The following is a 23,540-nucleotide window of genomic DNA, read 5'->3' on the forward strand; positions in this document are numbered from 1 at the left end:
ACATTCCGGCGCCTGTTCAGGGAGGCTGATACGGGAATTATGGGACCTGATACGGGACCTGCATTATACCTTCCAAAATGCATTACCTCACATTTGTCCGGATTAAACTCCATCTGCCATCTCTCTGCTCAAGTCCCAAACGATCTAAATCCTGCTGTATCCTCTGACAGTCCTCATCGCTATCCGCAATTCCACCAACCTTTGTGTCATTTGCAAACTTACTAATCAGACCAGTTACATTTTCCTCCAAATCATTTATATATACTACGAACAGCAAAGGTCCCAGCACTGATCCCAGCTGAACACCACTAGTCACAGCCCTCCAATTAGAAAAGCACCCTTCCATTGCTACTCTCTGCCTTCTATGACCTAGCCAGTTCTGTATCCACCTTGCCAGCTCACCCCTGATCCCATGTGACTTCACCTTTTGTACCAGTCTACCATGAGGGACCTTGTCAAAGGCCTTACTGAAGTCCATATAGACAACATCCATTGCCCTACCTGCATCAATCATCTTTGTGACCTCTTCAAAAAACTCTTATCAAGTTAGTGAGACACGACCTCCCCTTCACAAAACCATGCTGCCTCTCACTAATACGTCCATTTGCTTCCAAATGGAATTACATCCTGTCTCGAAGAATTCTCTCCAGTAATTTCCCTACCACTGACGTAAGGCTCACCGGCCTGTAGTTCCCTGGATTATCCTTGCTACCCTTCTTAAACAAAGGAACAACATTGGCTATTCTCCAGTCCTCCGGGACATCACCTGAAGACAGTGAGGATCCAAAGATTTCTGTCAAGGCCTCAGCAATTTCCTCTCTAGCCTCCTTCAGTATTCTGGGGTAGATCCCATCAGGCCCTGGGGACTTATCTACCTTAATATTTTTCATGATGCCCAACATCTCGTCTTTTTGGATCTCAATGTGACCCAGGCTATCTACACACCCTTCTCCAGACACAACATCCACCAATCCCTTCTCTTTGGTGAATACTGATGCAAAGTATTAATTTAGTACCTTGCCCATTTCCTCTGGCTCCACACATAGATTCCCTTGCCTATCCTTCAGTGGGCCAACCCTTTTCCTGGCTACCCTCTTGCTTTTTATGCACGTGTAAAAGGCCTTGGGATTTTCCTTAACCCTATTTGCCAATGACTTTTCGTGACCACTTCTAGCCCTTCTGAGTCCTTGCTCAAGTTCCTTCCTACTTTCCTTATATTCCACGCAGGTTTCGTCTGTTCCCAGCCTTCTAGCACTGACAAATGCCTCATTTTTCTTTTTGACAAAGCCTACAATATCTCTCGTTATCCAAGGTTCCCGAAATTTGCCGCATTTATTCTTCTTCCACAGAGGAATATGCTGGTCCTGAATTCGCCCCCAATCTAGGTTCTTCAGTTCCCGCCTAATATTGTTATAATTAGCCTTCCCCCAATTTGGCACATTCACCCTAGGACCACTCTTATCTTTGTCCACCAGCACGTTAAAACTTACTGAATTGTGGTCACTGTTCCCGAAATGCTCTCCTACTGAAACTTCTACCACCTGGCCGGCTCATTCCCCAATACCAGGTCCAGCACAGCCCCTTCCCTAGTTGGACTGTCTACATATTGTTTTAAGAAGCCCTCCTGGATGCTCCTTACAAACTCTGGCCTGTCTAAGCCCCTAGCACTAAGTGAGTCCCAGTCAATATTGGGGAAGTTGAAGTCTCCCATCACAACAACCCTGTTGTTTTTACTCGTTTCCAAAATCTGTCTACCTATCTGCTCCTCTATCTCCCGCTGGCTGTTGGGAGGCCTGTAGTAAACCCCCAACATTGTGACTGCACCCTTCTTATTCCTGATCTCTACCCATATAGCCTCGCTGCCCTCTGAGTTGCCCTCCCGTAGTACAGCTGTGATATTCTCCCCAACCAGTAGTGCAACTACACCACCCCATTTACATCTCCCTCTATCCAGCCTGAAACATCTAAATCCTGGAGCGTTCAGTTGCCAATCCTGTCTTTGCCTCAGCCAGGTCTCTGTAATGGCAACAACATCATAGTTCCAAGTACTAATCCAAGCTCTAGGTTCATCTGCCTTACCCGTAATACTTCTTGCATTAAAACATATGCACCTCAGGCCACTGGACCTGCTGTTTTCAGCAACATCTCTCTGTCTGCACTTCCTCAGAGTCATACTGGCCCTATTCCCTAGTTCTCCCTCAATGCTTTCACCTTCTGACCTATTGCTCCGGTGCCCACCCCCCGCCATACTGGTTTAAACCCTCTCGTGTTACACTAGCAAACCTCACGGCCAGGATATTTATGCCTCTCCAGTTTAGATGCAACCCATCCTTCTTATCCAGGTCTCACCTGCCCCGGAAGAGCTCCCAGTGGTCCAGATAACGGAAACCCTCCCTCCTACACCAGCTGAAAACTGACTGAAACATACAAGCTCCTGGGGGGGTTATAACACGGTGGATGTCTCCATTTGTGGGAAAATCTAGAACTAGGGGGTCACTGTTTAAAAATAAGGAGTTGTCCATTTAAGACAGTGATGAGAAATTTTCTCTCTCAAGGGGGCACGTGTCTTTGGAACTCTTCCTCAAAATGCGGTGGAAGGAGTCTTTGAACACTTCAAAGACAGAGGTAGATAAAATTCTTGATAAGCAAGGGGGTGAGGGGTTCTCGGGGTAGGCAAGAATGTGGAATTGAGGATATCAGATCAGCCATGATCCTCCTGAATTGCAGAGGAGGTCAAAGGGGCTGAGTGGCCTACTCCTAATTCATTGTTCTCTGCCCAAAGGCAGGTCCTTGGCTCATTGTCTGCTGCTGCTTCATCTGCAATTGTTTTCTTGGCAGTTTCTGTCAGTGGTGGTTTGCCTCTGCCTTCTACTCAACAGGGGCAGGGCAAGAAGGCTGTCCCAATTCTACCCTAGATGAAATGGGAATCAAACATGCATCATATTTTAAAACAATGTTGGTTACTTTCTGAAGAAAGATGCAGCATTAAGAGCATCATGATAAATAGTAATCTAACTAACCAGAACACAAATTACAACTGAAGAAAGGTCAAACTATGCATTATGCCACATAGTCAGGGTTTCATAGAAACAAGAGAAAGATATCCATCGGGTACTACTTAGCACCTGAATAAATTGTCATTGAAGATTACGTAATTTTGATGGCAAGGTTTGGTTCAGTTAATTAGTCTGATCATATAAATTAAATTTGACATGTTATTTGTTGCTTTTGCAAATCAAAAAACATTACAGCAACTATTGTATATGAACCATGACATTAATTTAAATTCAGTAAGTAGTTTACAGTGGTATGACGTAATACACAGAACTATGTCAAAAGGTTTGCAGGGTAAACCATCTTTACAGGTGCAAAAGAAGCCATGGTCACCATGACTGCGATATAGTCAGTCTCATGAGTGAGTAGGATACTAGAATTTAATTATAAGACGCCATCTTGAAAAACAACAAAAGTCCAAGATGATCTGTAAAGCAGCAAAAATGTGTTAAGTTATCAGAGTTAATTTATTGTGAGATGACATTAGAGCCCTTAAATTTCTCTTATCCCATTAATCCAGTTTTCAATAAATATTTATATTTAAACTATGTGGTCTTTGAATTTCAACAATGTTATGCCTATAGGTAGTGCTGTGAATATAATGTAATGCAGTGATGGGCAACCTAGGCTAGTGAGTGGATCACATGAGTGGCCCTCTTTCATCTCAGTGGGCCGCAAGATTGAAATCAGGCTTGTTCGCCAACCATGACCCTGTGAATAAAATTAAATACATGACAAATGTTTCATAAAAAGTTATAGAAAATGTATAATCATTTATACAGTATATTAATAGAATAGGCATCAATGTCAAATGATAAAAACAAAATAAATATTTACACTTTGGACGCAGAGGGTGCTAACGGCTCTCATAGTCAATGTTGTGTGCAATCAGCATGTACCTCTCGTCACTTGCCCTTACTTTATATGCGTATCCCTTCAGTCATACCGGCAGGAAAAATTACTACGCAGACTGAAATCAGTGGAATGCAGCAACCCTTCATGTGGGCAACGGTCAACAAAATGTCTCATGGGCCGCACTCAGAACTTAGATGGGCCACATATGGGGCGGCATTCTCCCCTACCCGGCGGGACGGGGGGTCCCAGCGTAGGGGAGTGGCGGCAACCACTCCGGCGTTGGGCCCGCTCCGGAGCGGTTGGCACCATGACGACTGGTGCCAAAACCGGCACCAGCGGCCTTTCAGGCCCGCCGCACGGCGCCAGCCGAAACGCCTTCGCCGGTTTGTGCATGCGCCGGTGGTGACGTCAGCGTCAGCTGCCACTGACATCACCACCGGCGCATGTGCGCTGGGGGATTCTCTTCCGCTTCCGCCATGGCGGAGGAGAAAGAGTGCCCCCACGGCACTGGCCCGCCCGTCGATCGGGGTGGCCACCGTGGGGGGCCCCCCCAGGGGCCCGGTCGCGCCGCCACCAGAGGTGGTTCAAACCTCGGCGGCGGGAGAGGCCTCCCAGCGGCAGGACTTCGGCCCATCGCAGGCCGGAGAATCGCCGCAGGGGCCTCGCCGATCGGCGCGGACGTCACACCGATTGGCGGGGCATGATTCCCACCCCCTCCAATTCCCGGGTGGCGGAGAATCTCTGCCACGGCGGGGGCAGGAATTTCGGCGGCCCCAGGCGATTCTCCGACTCTGCTGGGGGTCGGAGAATTTCGCCCATGGTCCGCAGGTTGCCCAACATTGATGTAATATGATCAGATGATTGCAATGTGGTAGAAATAAATGTGATGTGACAGCCCTGAACCCAAGTTCTCAGTTATACAGTAATAACAAATATGGCCATCAGCAACTGAAAATAGGAAAATAGTGGAGAATGTTAGTTTCTGCCCCTTTGTAATCATTTGATCATGTAACGTCTCCCCAACCCACCACACAGACCAGAAATTAGTCTCACTCTGGCCTATGAGTTGAAACTGGGGATCCCCAATCACATAAACAGCAGATGTTCGCCTCCATATCCGATGAATTACCAACCCTGCACCCGAGATAAAGAAAAATTGCACCATCCCATTTCTGCCTACCCACGTCACTGCCTCCCATTGCCGAGAACGGCTCCCTCCCCCGCAACTACCCGAGAACTAAGTTCCGTGAGCAGTAATTCATTCCAATCCAATAAAAAACACTTCCAACCACCGAGAAACACCTTCTGCATCTTCTAGCTTCTCCCTCAAAAGCAATCAATATGCAACAAAAACTTACCCTTTATTCCTCCTTCTCCCAGAGAAAAAAACTTCTTTGTAACATCCCCCACACTACCCCTGAAGACGGAATTTACTTTTGACCCACAGCAGTTCCCACAGAGAGGGCAATTGGCCGTGGCCAGGTGCCAGCCAACCAGAATACTGGATCTGGAATGAACCTTTTGTAACATCATGTGATGCTGACTAGCAATATACAAGTTTTACATATGGTACTTAATTTGTCTTTTTTTATCCTTGCATTAAGCGCAAGAATGCAATCATAGAGCCAAGAGTCAGATATGCCATGTTTTACATGATGTGGAGATGCCGGCAATGGATGGGGTGGGCACAGTAAGAAGTCTTACAACACTAGGTTAAAGTCCAACAGATTTATTTCGATTCACCCGAGGAAGGAGCTGCGCTCCGAAAGCTAGTGATTCTAGCCTGTTGGACTGTAATCTGGTGTTGTAAGACTTCTTAATGCTTTGTGTGATATTAAACTGAGGCTCATAACCACATGAAGGATCCCATGGTATCATTCAAAGAAAAGCAAAGAAGTCCTCCCTGTGCACAGGTCAACATTTATACTTCACCCAACACCACTTAAAAACCCCCCAGATTATTTGGCCATTTATCTTACTGCAGAATGTAGCACCTTGCTGTGTGCAAAGCGGTTGCCACAGTTGCCTACATTAAAAAAGTATCTGCACTTCAAAAGGTGCACAGAAACAGTGTAAATAATAGTAATAATCTCGGGGGAGGTCTAAAAATACCTTAGGATGCAGGTCCATAGATAATTAAAATGTCATGAAAAGGTACAGAAAATCATCAAAAAGGCCAACGGAAATCTGCCCTTTATATCTAGAGGACTACAGCACAAAGGTGTAGAAGACAAGCTACAGCTATGCAAAGCTCTGGATAGACTATACCTGAAGTACTGTGAGTGGTTCGGATCACCACACCGTAAAAAAGTATTATATTGGCTTTGGAGGCAATGCAGCATGGATTTACTACGGTACCAAGATTCGCAAAGTTAAATTACGAGGAGAAATTACATGAACAATACAGCACAGGAACTGGCCCTTTGGCCCTTCATGCCTGCGCCGATCATGTGTCCTATCTAGACCAACCGCCTGTATCCTTCTATACCCTGTCTGTTCATGTGTCTATCCAGATAAGTCTTAAAGGTTGCTGCCTTAACCACCTCACTGGGCAATGCATTCCAGGTCACCACCACCCTCTGTGTAAAAACAGTGTCCCGCACGCATCTCCACTGAACCTTTCCCCCCTCACCTTGAACTTGTGCCCCCTTGTAATTGTCATTTCCGCCCTGGGAAAAAGCCTCCAACTGTTCACTCTATCTGTACCCCTAATAATTTTATAAACTTCGACCAGATCGCCCCTCAGCCTCCGTCTCTTCAGAGAGAACAATCCCAGTTTAATCAATCTCCCCTCATAGCTAATACTCTCCATATCAAGCAAGATCCGTGTAAACCTTTTCTGTACTCTCGCCCTGGCAGTGTGGTGACCAGAATTGGACACAGTATTCCAAATGTGGCCTAACGAACGTTCTCTCCAACTGTAACATAATATGCGAGCTTTTATACTCGATATCCCATCCTATGAAGACAAGGATGCCATATGCTTTCTTTATCACCATTTCCACCTTTGTTTCCACTTTTAAGGATCTGTGGACCTGCACGCCCAGATCTCTCTGTGTGTCTATGCTCCTGATGGTTCTGCCGTTTATTTTGTAGCACCCACCTGAATTGGATCTACCAATTCTACAATACTACAGTTGAATTCCGTGGAATTTAGAAGGTTGAAGGTTGACTGATTGGCATTTGCAAGATATTAAGAGCAACAGGTTGGGTAGATAAACTAATTGGAGTGTCTAGGACTGGGAGTGCATTCAAAAAATTTGAACCAGACCGTTCAAAAGTGCAATTAAGAAACTTCTGCATGCAAAGGGTGGTAGAAGTTTGGAACTCTTCTACAAATAGCAACAATGCCAAATCAGCTGTTAATTTTAAAACTGAGATTAATAAATTTCTGTTAACCAAAAGTACAAAGGGATATGTGATAATGGAGTTAGGTTGCAGTACAGCCCTGGTCTCACTGAATTGCAGGACAGGCTAAGGGCTAAATGGCCAACTCTTGATCCTATATGCTCCTACATTATGGCTATAAAGCACTTTAGGATGTGCTGAGAAATTGAAAGTTGCTGTGATACACTATTTGTAGGGATTTTCACTTGATTTCTAAGGCAGCTGGGGCAAATGTAGTTTTCACCTTTTCAATTTTGATTGTGGTTTACTGGTTCCCACACACCTTCTCTAGTTTAGCTTGAAGCTTGCTGCCTGTGCGTACGCACCGATTCTATCTATCCCTGGTTGGTATTAGAAATATTTTCACTCGGCTAGTTTCATGTCTTCATTAAGTATGCTCATGCTTTGAGCCGGTTGTCTTGCCCCTTGCATCTCCCACTTGAATCCTTCCACTTATGAACTCTCCTACCCACCATTCACATTTGAGTGCAGCCCTTCTGCCTTCAGAAACCTCCTTCCGAGCATTAAAATCAGATAGAGTAGCAATTAAGTTTTTAAAAAACATAAATCTTTTGAGTACGTAAAAGTGAATATACTAGACAAATCATGTTGCAAACAGATGAAAATGAGAAGCAAGAGGCCATCAAAAGTGCAGAATCTCAAAGTCCCTACCACAAGCAGCATGCAAAAGAACAGATTAAAACTAGTTTCCAATCAGGGGAAAATTAAATCTGGAAAATTATTCTCTGCCCGTCCACTCTGAGCAATCCATAACTAGTCTAGGAGACATGTTGATCATGCTTATATTATCTTGTATTTCATCTACCTTTTAGAAGATGTAATCTCTGCTCAGTCAAGAAATGGACCTGCTCTCTTTTGAAGATATGCAGAATCAGCACTCACCTCACGAGCCAGCAACTTGCTCTGTAAAAAGAACCGCCAATCATCTAACCTATCCGTGTGTAATTTAAGACACATCAACTCTAAATGCCTTAGCAAACAGTCTTCTTACTTAAAGAGGCTTCCCCCCCCCCAACTTATCTTTCACATTATTGCGGGTGGGTCAACAAAATCTTCTGTGGGGTTTGTTTTTATGATCACTGGGACAGCAAAGCAATATGTCCGCCAACTCATTGTGATCAATGGTACAGAAGAGTTCCCAATAATATCTTAAATCTCTTGTATGTGGCCTATACTTCCTGTCACTACTGAACTTACTTGCAGTGTGACAACTTTGAGTTATGTTTTTATTAAGGTTGTATCTGTTCAAAAAGCAGGGGTGTTTCCTAGTGTCCCGGTCAACATTCACCTCTCAAGTAACACCTCCAGAACAAATTGTACTGTTATTAATAAACGTTGGTAGCCGATCACTGTTGCAGGATCAACTGAAGTGGAATTTAAGAGCAGAGGATATATGGACCAGGATATACAATCATATCCATTCTAAATTTAAACATTGTCAAAATGATTATAAATTCCTTAGTCCATATTTAGAATGGAAACTGCCAATGTAAACTTGCCACATTAGTATGTAATTTCTGTCGCAGCCAAGTCCTTTTTTATCAATTTATCACCGTTCATAATCAATTTCCAAAAGAAAAAGAAAGGAAAACATGGCATGATATTCATCTCAGCTGTATGCCACCTGTTAGCATTGTAAATACTAACCGTCTGCAGTCATTTTGGCGAGTTCAGGAACCTCAACGTAAAAGTTCTTTCGATATGATTCATACTCTATTTTCCCATGATCCACAGGCTCCAGTAGCTTCCTCTGTTTAGTCTGATACCCTGTAAGTGCAGTCTGAAGGTCAACTTCCTCCTCCTCTGAGGAATACTGCTCAGTTTAAAAAAGACAAAATGATTAAATCAGAGGACTTTAAACTGGAATTATATTTGAATTTCAAGTTGCAAACACAAAAGAAAATCTCAAATGTTTCCAGCATCCTTTTTCATTACCTCCATTGCATCCTGGTCATTTTCCATGAGCTCTCCTTTCTTTTTCTCCATTTCAGAATATGGTTTTTTGGTAGTCACCACAGTCATCACTTTCATAACAGTTGCACCCGATTTCTGGAAATAATAAACACCATATAAGTACAAGTGCTGGACATAAATACGGTGAGAAATAATGAAGAAATGCTTATAACAAAGGCCGCATCATTCATCTAACTAACTAAATTTGCGAGAGACTGAAACACTAATCAGTGATGTTTTTGTCACAAATTATATAACATGGTATAAGGGTGTAGCTTTCAATGTATCTCAATGGCCGATAGTGGAATGGGCCGCTCATGGGCAACTGAGAATTCTCTATGTAATGAGTTTTACATGACCCCATTGGGTAATCCAGTGGATCAATTGAGTATTTTCCAATTTAAAAGTGAGATATCCTTTTTTTTTTTAAAAATCAGTCTGGCTCCTGGACTTGAAACAACTCCACTAATTTCAGGACTGCACGAATAGTAAATTCTATCAAGTACTACACCGCTGGATAGCAGCGGCAGGGTGGCACAGTGGTTAGCACTGCTGCCTCACAGCTCCATGGACCGGGTTCAATTCCAGCCTCGGGTGATTGTGTGGCGTTTGAGTTCCAGTGTCTGCGTGGGTTTCCTCCGGTTTCCTCCCACAAAGATGTGCAGGTTACATGGATTGGCCCTGCTAAATTATCCCTTAGTGGCCAAAAGGGTAGGTGGGGTTACGGGTATAGGGTGAAGGCATGGGCTTAAGTAGGGTGCTCTTTCCAAGATGGGCTTCTGCACTGTAAATTATATGATTCTACGATTAACCCATCTGTATCGAAGATCCACGGTATAAAATCAATTGATTGTGCCCAACTGCATCTTAATGGTTAATGCAAAACCAGACCTTGGTTCCTGCTGATCTTCTGACAAAAAATCTTGAAGATAATAATAATAATAATCTTTATTGTCACAAGTAGGCATATATTAACACTGCAATGAAGTTACTGTGAAAAAAAGCAAGATAATCAAGCTACCATTGTAGCTTGAAAAGCATCTCATGATGGAAATTATTGCATGCAAAACAATTTCTATTTTCATTGCAGTTATTACATAAAATGATAACATCATAGCGCCATTAAGAATAAAAAGGCCTTTCCCTATTTTGCCTGATCTGCAATTATCATCCTGGAGTTTCTCATCTGGTATTAAAGAGTTGTGCTCTCTGCACATTTCTCTGGACTACATCCAATGTCTATCCATATTCAACTGAAACTTGCAGCCAGGCGAATAAACTGTTTTATGATCTCCACATAAGAGGTGGAACCAAGTTTCCATGAAATACTTCATCGGACGTTCCAGTCAACAACCAACTTAACTGATGTAAGTTTTTGCAGGTAGATTTCCCTGAAAGCTAAAGAAGTATTTTCTGCCAACAATAATCTGGGAAAGCATTTGCAAGTTGCTGAGTAGTTAGGAATATCACTAATAATACTAAATGCACTGTGAGCGTGAGAGTTTCTAGAAAAATAACATTACTTTTTCACTTCCTCCTTTTACACTTCCCATGTTAAATTTCTTCACTTCCTCCTTTATATCTTCCATGTAAGCATCCAATGGATCTAATTCTTCATTGTCATCCTCTCCTTCTTCTTTCCTTTCACCCTCTATGATTTCATCTTCATCATCTGTCCAAATAAAAGAAGAAATTCAACGTTAAATCACAAATATGGCCAAGGGCAGCACGGGGCTCAGTGCTGCCTCACGATGCCGAGGTCTCCGGTTCGATCCCGGCTCTGGGTCACTGTCCATGTGGAGTTTGCACATTCTCCTGTGTTTGCGTGGGCTTTGCCCCCACAACCCAAAGATGTGCAGGTGGATTGGCCACACTAAATGGTCCCTTAATTGGAAAAACAAATTAATTGGGCACTCCAAATTTACCTTCTTTTTAAATCATAAATATGGCTAACCGTATGCATACATCAGTTAATGAAATGGTTTTTGTTAGAAAATATTTTATTTAGGCATTTATTATTTTAACACTTAAACGGAAAGATCTAACAAAGACAAAAACCCCACAGTAACATCGCCTTCCACCCCAAACACAGACCACAACTACCATGGTCCATGTAACTACTCCATCTCTTGGTCCTCCCTTCATTGGTGTTCCTACCCTTATTCGTCACTTCCATGCCCCTAATTTTCCTTGAAGAAGTCGATGAACGGCTGCCACCTCCAAGCGAACCTCTGTAGCGAACCCCTTAAGGCGAATTTGATTATCACCAACCTGAGAAACCCCGCCACGCCACTAACCCAAACACCTGATTCCGGGGGCTCAGAGTCCCTCCATCCTAGCAGGATCCGTCTCCGGGCCACCAGGGAAATGCGCATCCGCAAACCGCTGCCAAAAGCCCCATAACCTCGGACACCCCAGAACATGTGCACATGATTCGCAGGACCCCCCCCCCCACATCTGTCCTCCACCTCCTCAAAAAACCTGCTCATACGGGCCACAGTCATATGAACTCTGTGGATCACCTTAAATTCGATCAGGCTATGCCTGGCACACGACGAGGTTGCATTAACTCTCCGCAGGACCTCCTCCCATCACCCAACTTCTAACTCACCTCCCAACGCTTCCTCTCACTTCCTCTTCACCTCCCCTATTGGGACACCTTCCCACTCCATCAGTTCCTTATATATTTACGAGACCTTCCCGTCCCCAACTCCTGTTTTTGATATCACCTTATCCTCCTTAGTGGGAGGCGCGGGACGCTCGGGACCTGCCTCCAAACAAAGTCCCGCACTTGCAAGTATCGGATACCCACCTGGAACTCAAACTCCTCCTCTAGCTCCTCCAGACTCGGAAAGCCCTCATCAATAAAAGGATCTCAGAATCTCTCGATCCCTGCCTGCTGCCACCTCCTAAAGCCCCTGGACAGCCCCCCCTGAGCGAACCGCTGGTTGTCACAGAGCAGCGACCACACCGAAGCCCCCTCCAGCCTCCATTGTGTTGCCTCCACTGTCCGCACGCCCTCAGGGCTGTCACTACCACTGGACTTGTGGAATACCAAGCCGGCGAGATTGGCAAAGGTGCAGTCAACAAAGCCTTCAGGCTCGTGCCCTGGCAAGATGCCGCCTCTACCCGCTCCCACACTGACCATTCCCCCACCACCCACTTCCTGACCATCGATATGTTAGCCGCCCAGTAATAGTTGATGAAGTTCGGAAGAGCCAGCCCCCCCCCCACTGCCCGCGCCCCTGTTCAAGTAGGACCTTCTTCACCCACAGCGTTTCATCGGCTAAATAAAACCCAAAATCGCCGCATTCATCTTCTGAAATACGCCTTTGGGATGAAAATTGGGAGACACTGAAATTCAAACAGCAATCCGGGAAGGACTGTCATTTTCACAGTCTGTACCCTCCCCGCCAATGACAGCAGGAGTACGTCCCACCTACGGAATTCCTCTTTCATTTGCTCTATTAATCTACCCAATTTCAATTTGTGAAGCTGACCCCAGTCCCCTGCCACTTGAATCCCCAGGTACCTGAAGCTCCCTCCCAACACTTTGAACATCTCCCCCAATCTCCTCTCCTGCCCCCTTGACTGGATCGCAAAAAACTCACTTCTGCCCATATTCAATTTATAACTTGAGAACCGGCCAAATTTCTCCAACATCCCCATAATCCCTGCAATCCCGCCCAAAGGGTCCGTTATATAAAGGAGAAGATCGTCCGCATAGAGCGAGGCCCTGTGTTCCAGCCCCCCTCGGACGATCCCCCTTCAAACGTTCGCAGTGCCATTGCCAAAGGCTCTAGGGCCAGGGCAAACAGTAGTGGGGAGAGTGGACACTCCTGCCTCGTCCCCCAACATAAGCCAAAATATTCCGACCGCACCCAATTCGTCCTTACATTCGCCACCGGTGCCTGATGAAGCAATCTGGCCCAATCCACAAATCCCTGCCCGAAACCAACCATCCCAGGACCTCCCACAAATATTTTCACTCCACCCAGTCAAAGGCCTTCTCAGCATCAATGGCCACCACCACCCCGACCTCGCGCACCTTCGTAGGCATCATTATTACATTTAAGAGCCGCCTAATGTTGTTCGTCAGGTGTCGCCCCTTAACAAAGTCAGTCTGGTCCTCCCCTATTACCCCCGGGACACAGTCCTCGATCCATGTGGCCAGGATCCTTGCCAACAATTTAGCATCCACATTTAGCAAGGGGATTGGTCTTTACGACCTACAGCTTTCCAGATCTTTCAAGATAAGAGAAATCGATGCCTGCGATAACGTCGGGGGAGCACTCCGAACTCCTTTGCTCATTGAAAGCCTTTACCAAAAGCGGCCCCAGCAACCCGAAGTTAATGAAGTCAGGGGACACCCGGTGACAGGAATGTGCAGAGTAGGAGCTTTTACCCAAAATAGCCCACTAAAACAGGGATAAAAAAGTACCCTCTCACCCTAGTTAATAATACTACAAGAGAGAATGTCGAACAAATCCAGAGGTCGTAAGATGGGCAGGCACAGGCTACATCAGAGCAAGAAGAACCGGCAAGCCGCACATGGGGTTCCCCCCAGATGGCAATGGAAGATGTTCCTCTCCAGGGAACTAAGAGAACATAGGGAAGAGACAAAGACCGATATCCAAACTGCGGTCAGGGTGGCAGTCGCAGAGGCCATGCAGGTGGTCCTAGACAAAGCAGAGGGGTGGCTGGAGGCCCAAGGAAACACCATAAAAAAATTAGAAAAGCTTCAACAGACCAGAGCGACTGGATCGCCACTCAGGAAATAGCGAGGTTGATCGCGGCGCAGGGGAGTCTGAAGGGGAAAATAGGGGGCGAGGAGAACCAGTCACGGTGCCAAAACTTAGCTGGCCTACCAGAAGGGTAGAGACCAAAAGCAGAGACCCCACAGACTATGTGGCCCAGATGCTGGGAAACCTGGTGGAAAGGGACAGCTTCCCCAACCCGCCAGAAATATACAGGGCCCACAGGTCGCTCCGGCCAAACCCAAGGCTGGAGAGCAGCCAAGGGTGATAACCGTCAAAATGCGCCAGTACCAAGACATGGAAAGGATCCTGCGCTGGGCCAAGCAGACAAAGACCTGCAACTGGAAAGGACACCAGGTCAGGATTTCCCAAGACATTGGGGCAGACCTGGCCAAGGGCAGGCACAGTTCAACAGTGTGAAGGTAGCCTTGTACAAGAGCCAGGTCAAATTTGGGATGCTGTACCTGGCTAAATTTTGGGGCACATTCCAGGACAGGGAGCGCTTCCTCACAGCCCCTGCGGACATGGACAAATTTGTCCTTGGGAAAGGATTGGGCAAACAGCAGCAGAGACAGCGGTGAAGAGGATCACCTGAAAGGACTTTAATCAGCCTTGGACTGCATTGCTGAGCTTTGAAGACGGAAACTAAAGAGTAGGAAGGGAGGGGCGAGGGCAGCGGAGCACAGAAGTCGACGAGGAGGACGGCAGGAGGGGAAAACAGATAGCTGGTGAAGGGTAGACACATAGCTGACCCCAGGAGGGCAGCCACCACATTAGCAGTAAAGCAAGCACCAGGAGGTGTGAGCGAGACAGGGCCTCGCCGCATCTCCTGCAGTGGAGTGAGCGCCTGGCAATGGGGGGGGAGCAGAGAACTACCAGGAGAGGTGTGAAAGAGGGCAAGGAAGGGGCGAAAGCAGAGGAGAAACGTGGGGACAAGGGTAGTAAGGGCATTAGGCTGGCTACAACAGGCCACACATGGTGACGTGGAACACAAGGGCACCGCAAGCAGCCACTTTGGAGGGTCCCCAAAAAAAAGGGAACCCCGAGGTGCAGAGGCTTACCCACATGGCATACACATAGTTGCCAGCCATGTTGGGTGGCCCCTAGACAAAGGGAAACCCAGGAGCGCAGGGGCCCAGCCTCATGGTGAGAACGGTGACCGGGGGATTTTGGATGGCTCCCTAACAACGGGAGACCCCGGATTGCAGGGCACATCTACAAGGTTATTCCTGCAAGGGACAGTGGGGTCAAAAAAACCCCAAAACATCAGGATAGTCACCTGGTACAGCAGGGGACTCAATTGCCCAGTGAAAAGATCCAGAGTTTTCATCCACCTGAAAAATATGAAAGCTGACATAGTCTTCCTCCAAGAGATACACTGAGGGAGAAAGACCAACAGCGGGTAAGGAAGGGCTGGGTCGGACAGACCCACCACTCCTGCTACAGGACGAGAGCGAGGGAGAGTAGCCATACTGTTAAATAAGAGGATGATGTTTACTATGACGAGGACGGCACGCCACGGTCAGTGGTGTCTTGGGAGGGGCACCAGGGACGACACAGAGTTTATAAAGACTATGGCAGAAATCCCCAACGTCGACATATTCCATCTTATCATTGGGGGAGGGTGGGGGAAAAGAGAGAGAGAGAGAGACTTTAAGTATGTATGTATGTATGTATGAACGGACAGACAAGTCAAACCACAAATCAGTGAGTACCTCTAATATCGCGAAAGAACTTGGCATATTCATGGATTCATGGGAGCAGATGGGGACAGTAGATCCATAGCGGTTTACCTACTCAAGGGAGAAGGGGTTCTCCTTCTTCTCCCAGGTACATCGGATTGACTTCTTTGTAGTGGGCAAATCTGTGCTTCCAGGGATAGTTGTAATTGGATAGTAAGAGCAGAATACTCTGCGACCTCGCTCCACATTACATGGATGTGAGTTTGGAGACAGGCTGTGCCCAATGCTCCCCATGGTAAGGCTTGCTGCGAGAAAATATTACAGGCCACAGCCGAGTATATTACTAATAACCAGAAGGGGAGGTCTCATCCTCCATGCACTCTGAGAGGTGCTGAAGGCTGTGATCAGGGGAGAAAGTATTGCTTACAAACCACAAAGAGATGGGGAAGAGGGCGGCTAGGCGACAGCTAGTCAGCTCCATACTGGAGGTAGACTGGCAATACTTCGAGGCTCCGACCATAGAGCTCCTAATGATAATAATAATCGCTTATTGACACAAGTAGGCTTCAATGAAGTTACTGTGAAAAGTCCCTAGTCGCCACATTCCGGCGCCTGTTCGGGGAGGCCGGGACGGAAATTGAACCCACACTGCTGGTATTGTTCTGCATTGTAAGCCAGCTATTTAGCCCACTGTACTAAACCAGCCCCTGGCGGAGAGGAAGAAGCTACAAATGGACCTAGACCTGCTCTCCACAAGGAAAGCAGTGCATCAACTCTGCCAGGCACAGGGGACCCTGTATGAGCAGTGAGACAAAGCCAGCCACCTGCTGGCTCACCAGCTGAGAAAGCAGGCAGCCACAAGGGAAATAGCCCAGGTCAGAGACAAAATAGTAAAGGAGCTGGAAATGTCAACAAGGCATTCAAGGCCTTCTACTGGGGCCTGTACACCTTCAAACCCCCTGCAGGGGACTTGGGGATGAAACAGTTCCTTGATTAACTGGACATACCAGTTGTGGGAGAGAATAGGAAACAGGGGCTGGAAGCACCACTAGAACTGGGAGAAATCAGGGAGAGCATCAACTCCTTGCAGGCGGGGCAGGCACCAGGACGAGATGGATTCCCAGCAGATGTCCACAAAAAATTAGTGTCAGCACTAACCCTGCACTTGTGGAAGATGTTCACAGGCTCGCTGGTGAGAGGCACCCTGCCGCCCACGGTAGCACAAACCTCAATCTCACTGATACCCAAAAACTACACAGAACGATTCATTTCGCTGCTAAATACTGGCCAAAATCCTAGCCAAGCGACTGGAGAATTGCGTACCAGAGGTGGTGGCAGTAGTCGGGCTTTGTCATGGGTAGACAGCTAACAACGAACATAAAGTGCCTGCTGAATGTGATAATGACCCACCCAGGGAGAGAATACCAGAGGTGATTATCTACCAGGACGCAGAAAAGGCCTTCAACAGAGTCGAATGGAAGTATCTCACAGAGGTACTGGAGCGGTTTGATTTTTTGGTGGCTATTGTACGTCATTGGCCTCTGGTTTTGCTCTTCCCATAAACTGAACTACTGTTCTTGCATCAACTCTACTAAAGACCATCATAATTTTAACGACCTCAATTAGGTCACCCAGGGAGCCAGTTAGTTCAGTTGACTCGATGGCTCCCGTGTGAGTCAGGATAACATCCTGTGAGGTTAAATCCCTGTTTTAGCTGAGATAGACTTGGGGCCTGCGTTCTTGGCCTGCACTGTAGTTTAAAAAAAATTGATGATCCTCCAATAATTGAGGATGCTGCCTGGAGAAGAACATTAGGTCACCCACAAGTCTTGTTCACCCTTTCCTGTTGAGTTAAGGTTGCATTTTGGTTATCATCTATCCTGGTAAACGTTTTGCACCCTCTCCAGTGCCTCCAAATCTTTATTAAATATGGCAACCAGAATGGCACACACTACTCCAAATGTCCTCCAAGGTTTGATAGAGGTTCTCTAACTTTTAATTATAGCCCTCTAGTAATGAGGAAGGTCGTATCACGGAAAACACCAATTATCTGGTCGCCATGGTCATCACTCGTCGCCTAGATCAAGCTTGGAAGATCGCACTGTTAGTTTACAAATAATTTCCAACATGCACGGACGAGTTGCACTGGTCAGTGAAAGATCTTGGGTGAAGGCTATATTTGAAAAAAATGAATATTGCTGGCATGAAATCCCAGTTTGAAGAGATTCCAAGAAATGTTCCTTGTAGCAAGTACTGGTGTCACATCTGCAAAGTAGTTTGTGTATCAGCTCTGAATCTTCAGGAACACATCCTGGGCTATCAGCACAGAAAGGTTGAACAAATCTTAAAAGAAACATTGGGTAATAAAGTGGGCACACCTACAGCTTCTGCAATGAATAGTGGTTGTGATACAAGAACATTTGACATAGAACATACAGTGCAGAAGGAGACCATTCAGCCCATCAAGTCTGCACCAACCCACTTAAGCCCTCACTTCCACCTTATCCCCGTAACCCAATAACCACTCCTAACCTTTTTTGGTCACCAAGGGCAATTTATCATGACCAATCCACCTACCCTGCACTTCTTTGGACTGTGGGAGGAAACCGGAGCACCCGGAGGAAAACAACGCAGACACGGGGAGAACGTGCAGACTCCTCACAGACAGTAACCCAGCAGGGAATCGACCCTGGGACCATGGCACTGTGAAGACACAGTGCTATCCATTTGTGCTACCGTGCTGCCCTAACGATTACCTTTTGTCTTGGAATGCCAGTGAACCCTTAATTGGGCTCAATTATGTTATTGAATATCAGTGGGATGGGGGAAGAGACCCAATGTACGAATGCACATTGTGACTTTACAAGTTACTTACGCATATTTGTTTCGCACCTTGGTGGTATCAAGCACAGAATGAATTTTATGTCAAGGGAATATCCGGAGATGATGAAACGGGATGCAAATAAACCAAAGCAAGAGGACTTGTGCCTAATTATTAAAGAAATATTAGATTTGGTTGCAAAATTTAATACCAAGTTAAATAATTGCTGCGGATTGGAGCAGTACCATGGTTATTTCTAGTATACAACATGGATTGAAATAACTTTACTTTCTAGCACAATTTCAACCGGAGCTAGACACAAACAGATTATACATGCATGCAATGCTGCATATTCTGGGTGTCCTTGTTTCACTGTGAACAGTGGCGGTCCCAGGTTTAAGAAGAAACTGTTCACCCCAAGTGGATAAGAACTGCCTATGGTTCACTCCCGAGGCAGTCTAAGTGAGGCAGCAATACTTAACAAGCTGAAATATATAGGACAAAATTCAACCAAACCACTCCAAATGTACATTTATCATCCATGCAAGCAAATAATTCAAATCATCTTTACCCAACAAATCCCTTATCCTTTCGACCTCTTTTCTTTCCTCCACCTGTCCAAATTAATTTTGAATATTTATCTAGTTTTTACCTCAAACACTAACCCTGGAAACATTTTCCAAATGAGGTGTTCAAGCAGTAATTTATCTGTCTGCTCAAGTTTGATGCAAAAAGTTCCCTGGCACTAGTTGAAGAAAAATAGAGTTCTCCCAATGACCTGGCTAGCATGGATCCCTCAACTGATACTAAGAAGTCTTCAACCACCACTATCAAAAAACAGATTAACTAGTCATTCACCCATTTCCATTGGTCGTGGGATCTTCCTGTGCATAAAATGGTTGCCACGTTTACCTATGATGTTACAATAGTCACTACAATTCAAAGTAATTCACTGCATGATCATAAAAAAAACCAAGAATTTTACCATCATCATCCTCAAGGCTCCATTTTTTGCCCTGTTTCATCTCTTCAAGTTCTCTCTTTATTTCACCAATATTTTCAACAACCTTTTTGCGTTGTTCTTCCCTCCATTTTTCAACTCGTTCTTTTCGTTTTCTCATTTCTTCCTCCAATTTGCTTTGTTCAAAATTCTATTAGAATTCAAGATATTTTGAAATGTAAATTTAATTAAGTTCAACACGGCAGAGAAACCTATGCAGGTTAGCCTTTTCTCTGTAAATACAGTGTCATCTAATTAGTTCGCGCTTTCCACATGTGGATAATTGGAATCGTGATATAACTAATTGCATATCCGAATATGTAAATAAAAAGTGAGTAATTGGGATTACCCATTGGACATAAGATTTTAATATTCACATGAGGTATAAAAGGGATGCAGGAACTGACAGACCTGGGGGTATATGTACACAACTCACTGAAGGTGGCAGGGAAGGTTGTGAAAATGATTAAAGCATATGAGATCCTGGGCTTTATAAATGGAAGTACAGAGAACAAACACAAGGAATTTATGATGTACCTTTATGAAACACAGTTTTGCCGTAACTGGAGTTTTGAGTCCAATGGCATGCACAACAGAAAATATTTCTAAAATTGGTTACAGGGATGAGGGACTAAGTTACTTGGATAGATTGTAGAAACTAGTTTGTTCGCCTTTAAGAGAAGGGTGAAAGGAGATTTGATGGGGTGTCCAAAATCATGAGTGATCCAGAAAGTAGAGAGAAACTGTTGCCGTAGATGGAAAGTAAAAAAACAGATTTAAAGTGATTGGCCAAAGATGATCTAGTTTGAACTGCCGGAGGGAATTGGAGACGGACTCAAAATTGCCTTTCAAAAGTGCATGCCAAGAAAAAAAAAATCACATGGCTCAGGGGAGTGGGACTAGTTGAGCTGTTTTTATAATAAAACTCTTTATTGTCACAAGTAGGCTTACATTAACACTGCAATGAAGTTACTGTGAAAATCCCCTAGTCGCCACATTCCAGCACCTGTTCAGGTATACAAAAGGAGAATTCAAAATGTCCAATTCATCTAACAAGCACGTCTTTCAGGACTCGAGGGATGAAACCGGAGCACACAGAGGAAATCCACAGACACAGGGAGAACGTGCCGACTCTGAAGACAGTGAGCCAAGCGGGAATTGAACCTGGGATCCTGGCACTGGGAAGCAACAATGCTAACCACAGTGCTACCGCGCCGAGTCGGCACAGACATAATGGACCAAATGACCTTCTTCTGCGCGTTAATCATTCAATGATTCGTTGTGTGTCTGTGGTAAAATAACACGGTCAGGCTAGTGATTCATTATTGCTTGTATGTTTTATTTCTATGGTCACTTGCTAAAAGAGAGTGTGTGACAGTTGAAAAAGGGAAGACTGGCACCGTGGAAACACAAACATTGTATTGACAGAGTTGTCATCATGGTCAGCTCAATCAATTGACATAAACGCTTCAGGTCAGAAAACAGCAAGCCCATCAATAAAGAGCAGCTCCAACAGTGCATGTCACAGCAAAAGGACAAGCAGCATTCTACCATTCTGACTCGAGAGTAGAGGTAGGATTGGCACAGTGGTTAGCACTGCTGCCGCCTAGCTCCAAAGACTCGGGTTCAATTCCAGTCTCCAGTGACTGTCTGTTTGGAGTTTACACTTCCTCCCCGTGTCTGTGTGAGTTTCCTCCGGGTGCTCCAGTTTCCTCGCACAGTCCAAAGCTGTGCAGTTTAGGTGGATTGGCCATGCCAAACTACCCCTTAGTGTCCAAAAGGTTAGGTGGGGTTACAGGGATAGGGAGGAGGCGTGAGCTTAAGTAGGGTGCTCTTTCCAATAGCTGGTGCAGACTCAGTGGGTCCTGCATTGTAAATTCTATCTCACCTGAATAAACATTTTTAGCAAATACTCTGATGAAGTTAAAGCGCTGCTTATAACTGCTGGATAAAAACCTTAATTCAGCTTTTAGATATGCTGTGTCTGATCAATTCAAGCTAGAGTTCTCTGTGAACCCAATATCTAAAATTAACACACATGACCAAAAGAGTGTCTCTGCGGCAACATTTATAACTCACCAGCAATTTGGAGTTAATAATCCAATTGTGAGTTCAAGCCCTGCTCCAGAAACTTGAGCACATAATCCAGGATGACATTTTTGAGCAGAGTCCTTAACTATCAGAGGTGTCGACTAATGGACAAGAATCTATATGCTCTCCCAGATCTACGCAAAAGATCCCAAAGCACTATGCAAAGAACAGTCGGAAGTTTACCTGATTAATTCCTCAACTAACACCAAAAGCTGATTAACTGACCATTTATTTCATTGCTGATGTTTGCTGTGTGAAAACGTGCTGCCGTGCTTCTTTACAATACAACAGCGAGTACACTCCAAAAGTACTTCATCAGCTATAAAGCACTTTGGAACACCCTACGATTGTGAAAGATGCTATTTAAGTTCTTTCTATCTTTCACTTACACTAACATCCTTGTCATCATCTTTCTCCTCCTTTTTCTTCTCTTTGACGGCCTCATTGGTCACTTCTACACGGTCTTTCGATTTTGATCTGAAAAATGCACATAATGTAAGTCCTAGATACGCGAGGGATCAGTCTGATGTGAGCATCCTTAAACTGAAACAATTTCAACATTAGTAATTTCCATCGGCACTGGCAGCTCAATGCCACCTTCATTTAATGTCCAATCCAGTTACTTGAAGGAATGTTGTACTCAATTTAATAAAATAATCAAACTAAAGACAGAAAATGTCAGAAATAGTCAGAAGGTCGGGAACAGTTCAGAGAGGAACAGAGATAATGGGCATGATTTCTCCATCATGTTACTCCTGGTGCCAATCACAATGTGCAAGTCCTAAAATGGGCTTCATGCAGTGTGTCGAATCGTCTGCGGGTCACCCAACACACGGCATGTTCTGGTTTGCACCCTCGCTGGGCTGATCAAGATAATTATATCGCATGGCTAATTTGAGGGCGCAGACTCCCGGGAGTTACTGGCCACACCGGCAAGGCCTCGCTCAGGTACTGATTAATATTGGTCTCCATAGGGGCCAGGCGGAATGGCCACTCCTGGGGTCTCAGAGGCCACTTGAGCTCCTCGGGTGGTCGGAGACACGGCAGGGCCCTGGCAGTGCCAAGTTGGCAGTGCCCCAATGCCCACAAGGATGAATCAATGTGGGGCAGGATCACCCTCATGGCAGGGTGCTGGGGCTTACGATAAAATCAGCGGTGTGTGTGTGTGGGGTGGGGGGTGAGGAGAAGATAAAGAGGAAAGAGGAGGTTGCCTCTCGAGAGTCAGGGGCATTGCAGGGGTCACATTGTCAGTGGGTGAGAGGTGTGGGGGATCCTCAAGCTCACTTTAAAGTTGGGGCATCCTTTCAAAGTGGCACCCCAATACCCAGGGAACCAGTCTAGCTGGCAAGTTTAGTTCCCCACTGCAGATAAAAATTAGAAGTATGGTATTAACCGGTGAGAAATTCCCCAAGCCGCCAAAAAAATTATAAATGTGGTAAATACCACCCAAAAAGCCAGCAGGAAACGCCACGCCAAACCTGCCCAAAAGAACACTCAAGTCATTTTTTTGGGTGAATTGCACCCAATGCTTCAGGTCATTGAAATTTTATGTCCTGATGAAAGGTTGGCAAAGTTACCTTGGTCTGTCTCTCTATTTCTTCCCAAGAAATTCTGCCTGTATTTCTTCCCAAGAAATTCTGCCTGTATTTCTTCCCAAGAAATTCTGCCTGTATTACTGTTTCCAGCATTTTCTGCCTTATTCTGCTTAGTATTTCCAGCATTTTCTGTTCAGATTTTCAGTATCCAGGATACTTTGCTTCCATATTAATAAATTATGATTTCAACCACCTGCATCAGTGCTCCGAAGTATAGCTCAATGTGAAATAAAGCCACCTTATTCCAGAAGTATTTTCACTTTGTATAAAACATAGCTTACCACGGAGCATTGGAAAACATTCGTGCAAATTAATAAAAATTCT

At 45.3% G+C, this 23,540-nt stretch overlaps 1 protein-coding gene across 3 annotated transcripts in view; it reads right to left on the reverse strand.

Moving 5' to 3' along the window:
- ddx46 (DEAD (Asp-Glu-Ala-Asp) box polypeptide 46) overlaps positions 1–23,540 on the reverse strand; it is a 100,518-nt gene that overhangs the window by 62,203 nt on the left and 14,775 nt on the right. For all 3 annotated transcript variants that reach the window (XM_038795857.1, XM_038795856.1, XM_038795855.1), the window contains 5 exons: positions 22,011–22,098; positions 19,516–19,681; positions 10,794–10,942; positions 9,253–9,366; positions 8,965–9,130 (listed from right to left, as the gene is read on the reverse strand). In XM_038795857.1, coding sequence (XP_038651785.1) covers positions 8,965–9,130; positions 9,253–9,366; positions 10,794–10,942; positions 19,516–19,681; positions 22,011–22,098 — 683 coding nt within the window. The remainder of the gene's footprint in view (positions 1–8,964; positions 9,131–9,252; positions 9,367–10,793; positions 10,943–19,515; positions 19,682–22,010; positions 22,099–23,540) is intronic.

Source organism: Scyliorhinus canicula, chromosome 4, assembly GCF_902713615.1.
Source record: "Scyliorhinus canicula chromosome 4, sScyCan1.1, whole genome shotgun sequence".
NCBI classification, from domain to species: domain Eukaryota; kingdom Metazoa; phylum Chordata; class Chondrichthyes; order Carcharhiniformes; family Scyliorhinidae; genus Scyliorhinus; species Scyliorhinus canicula.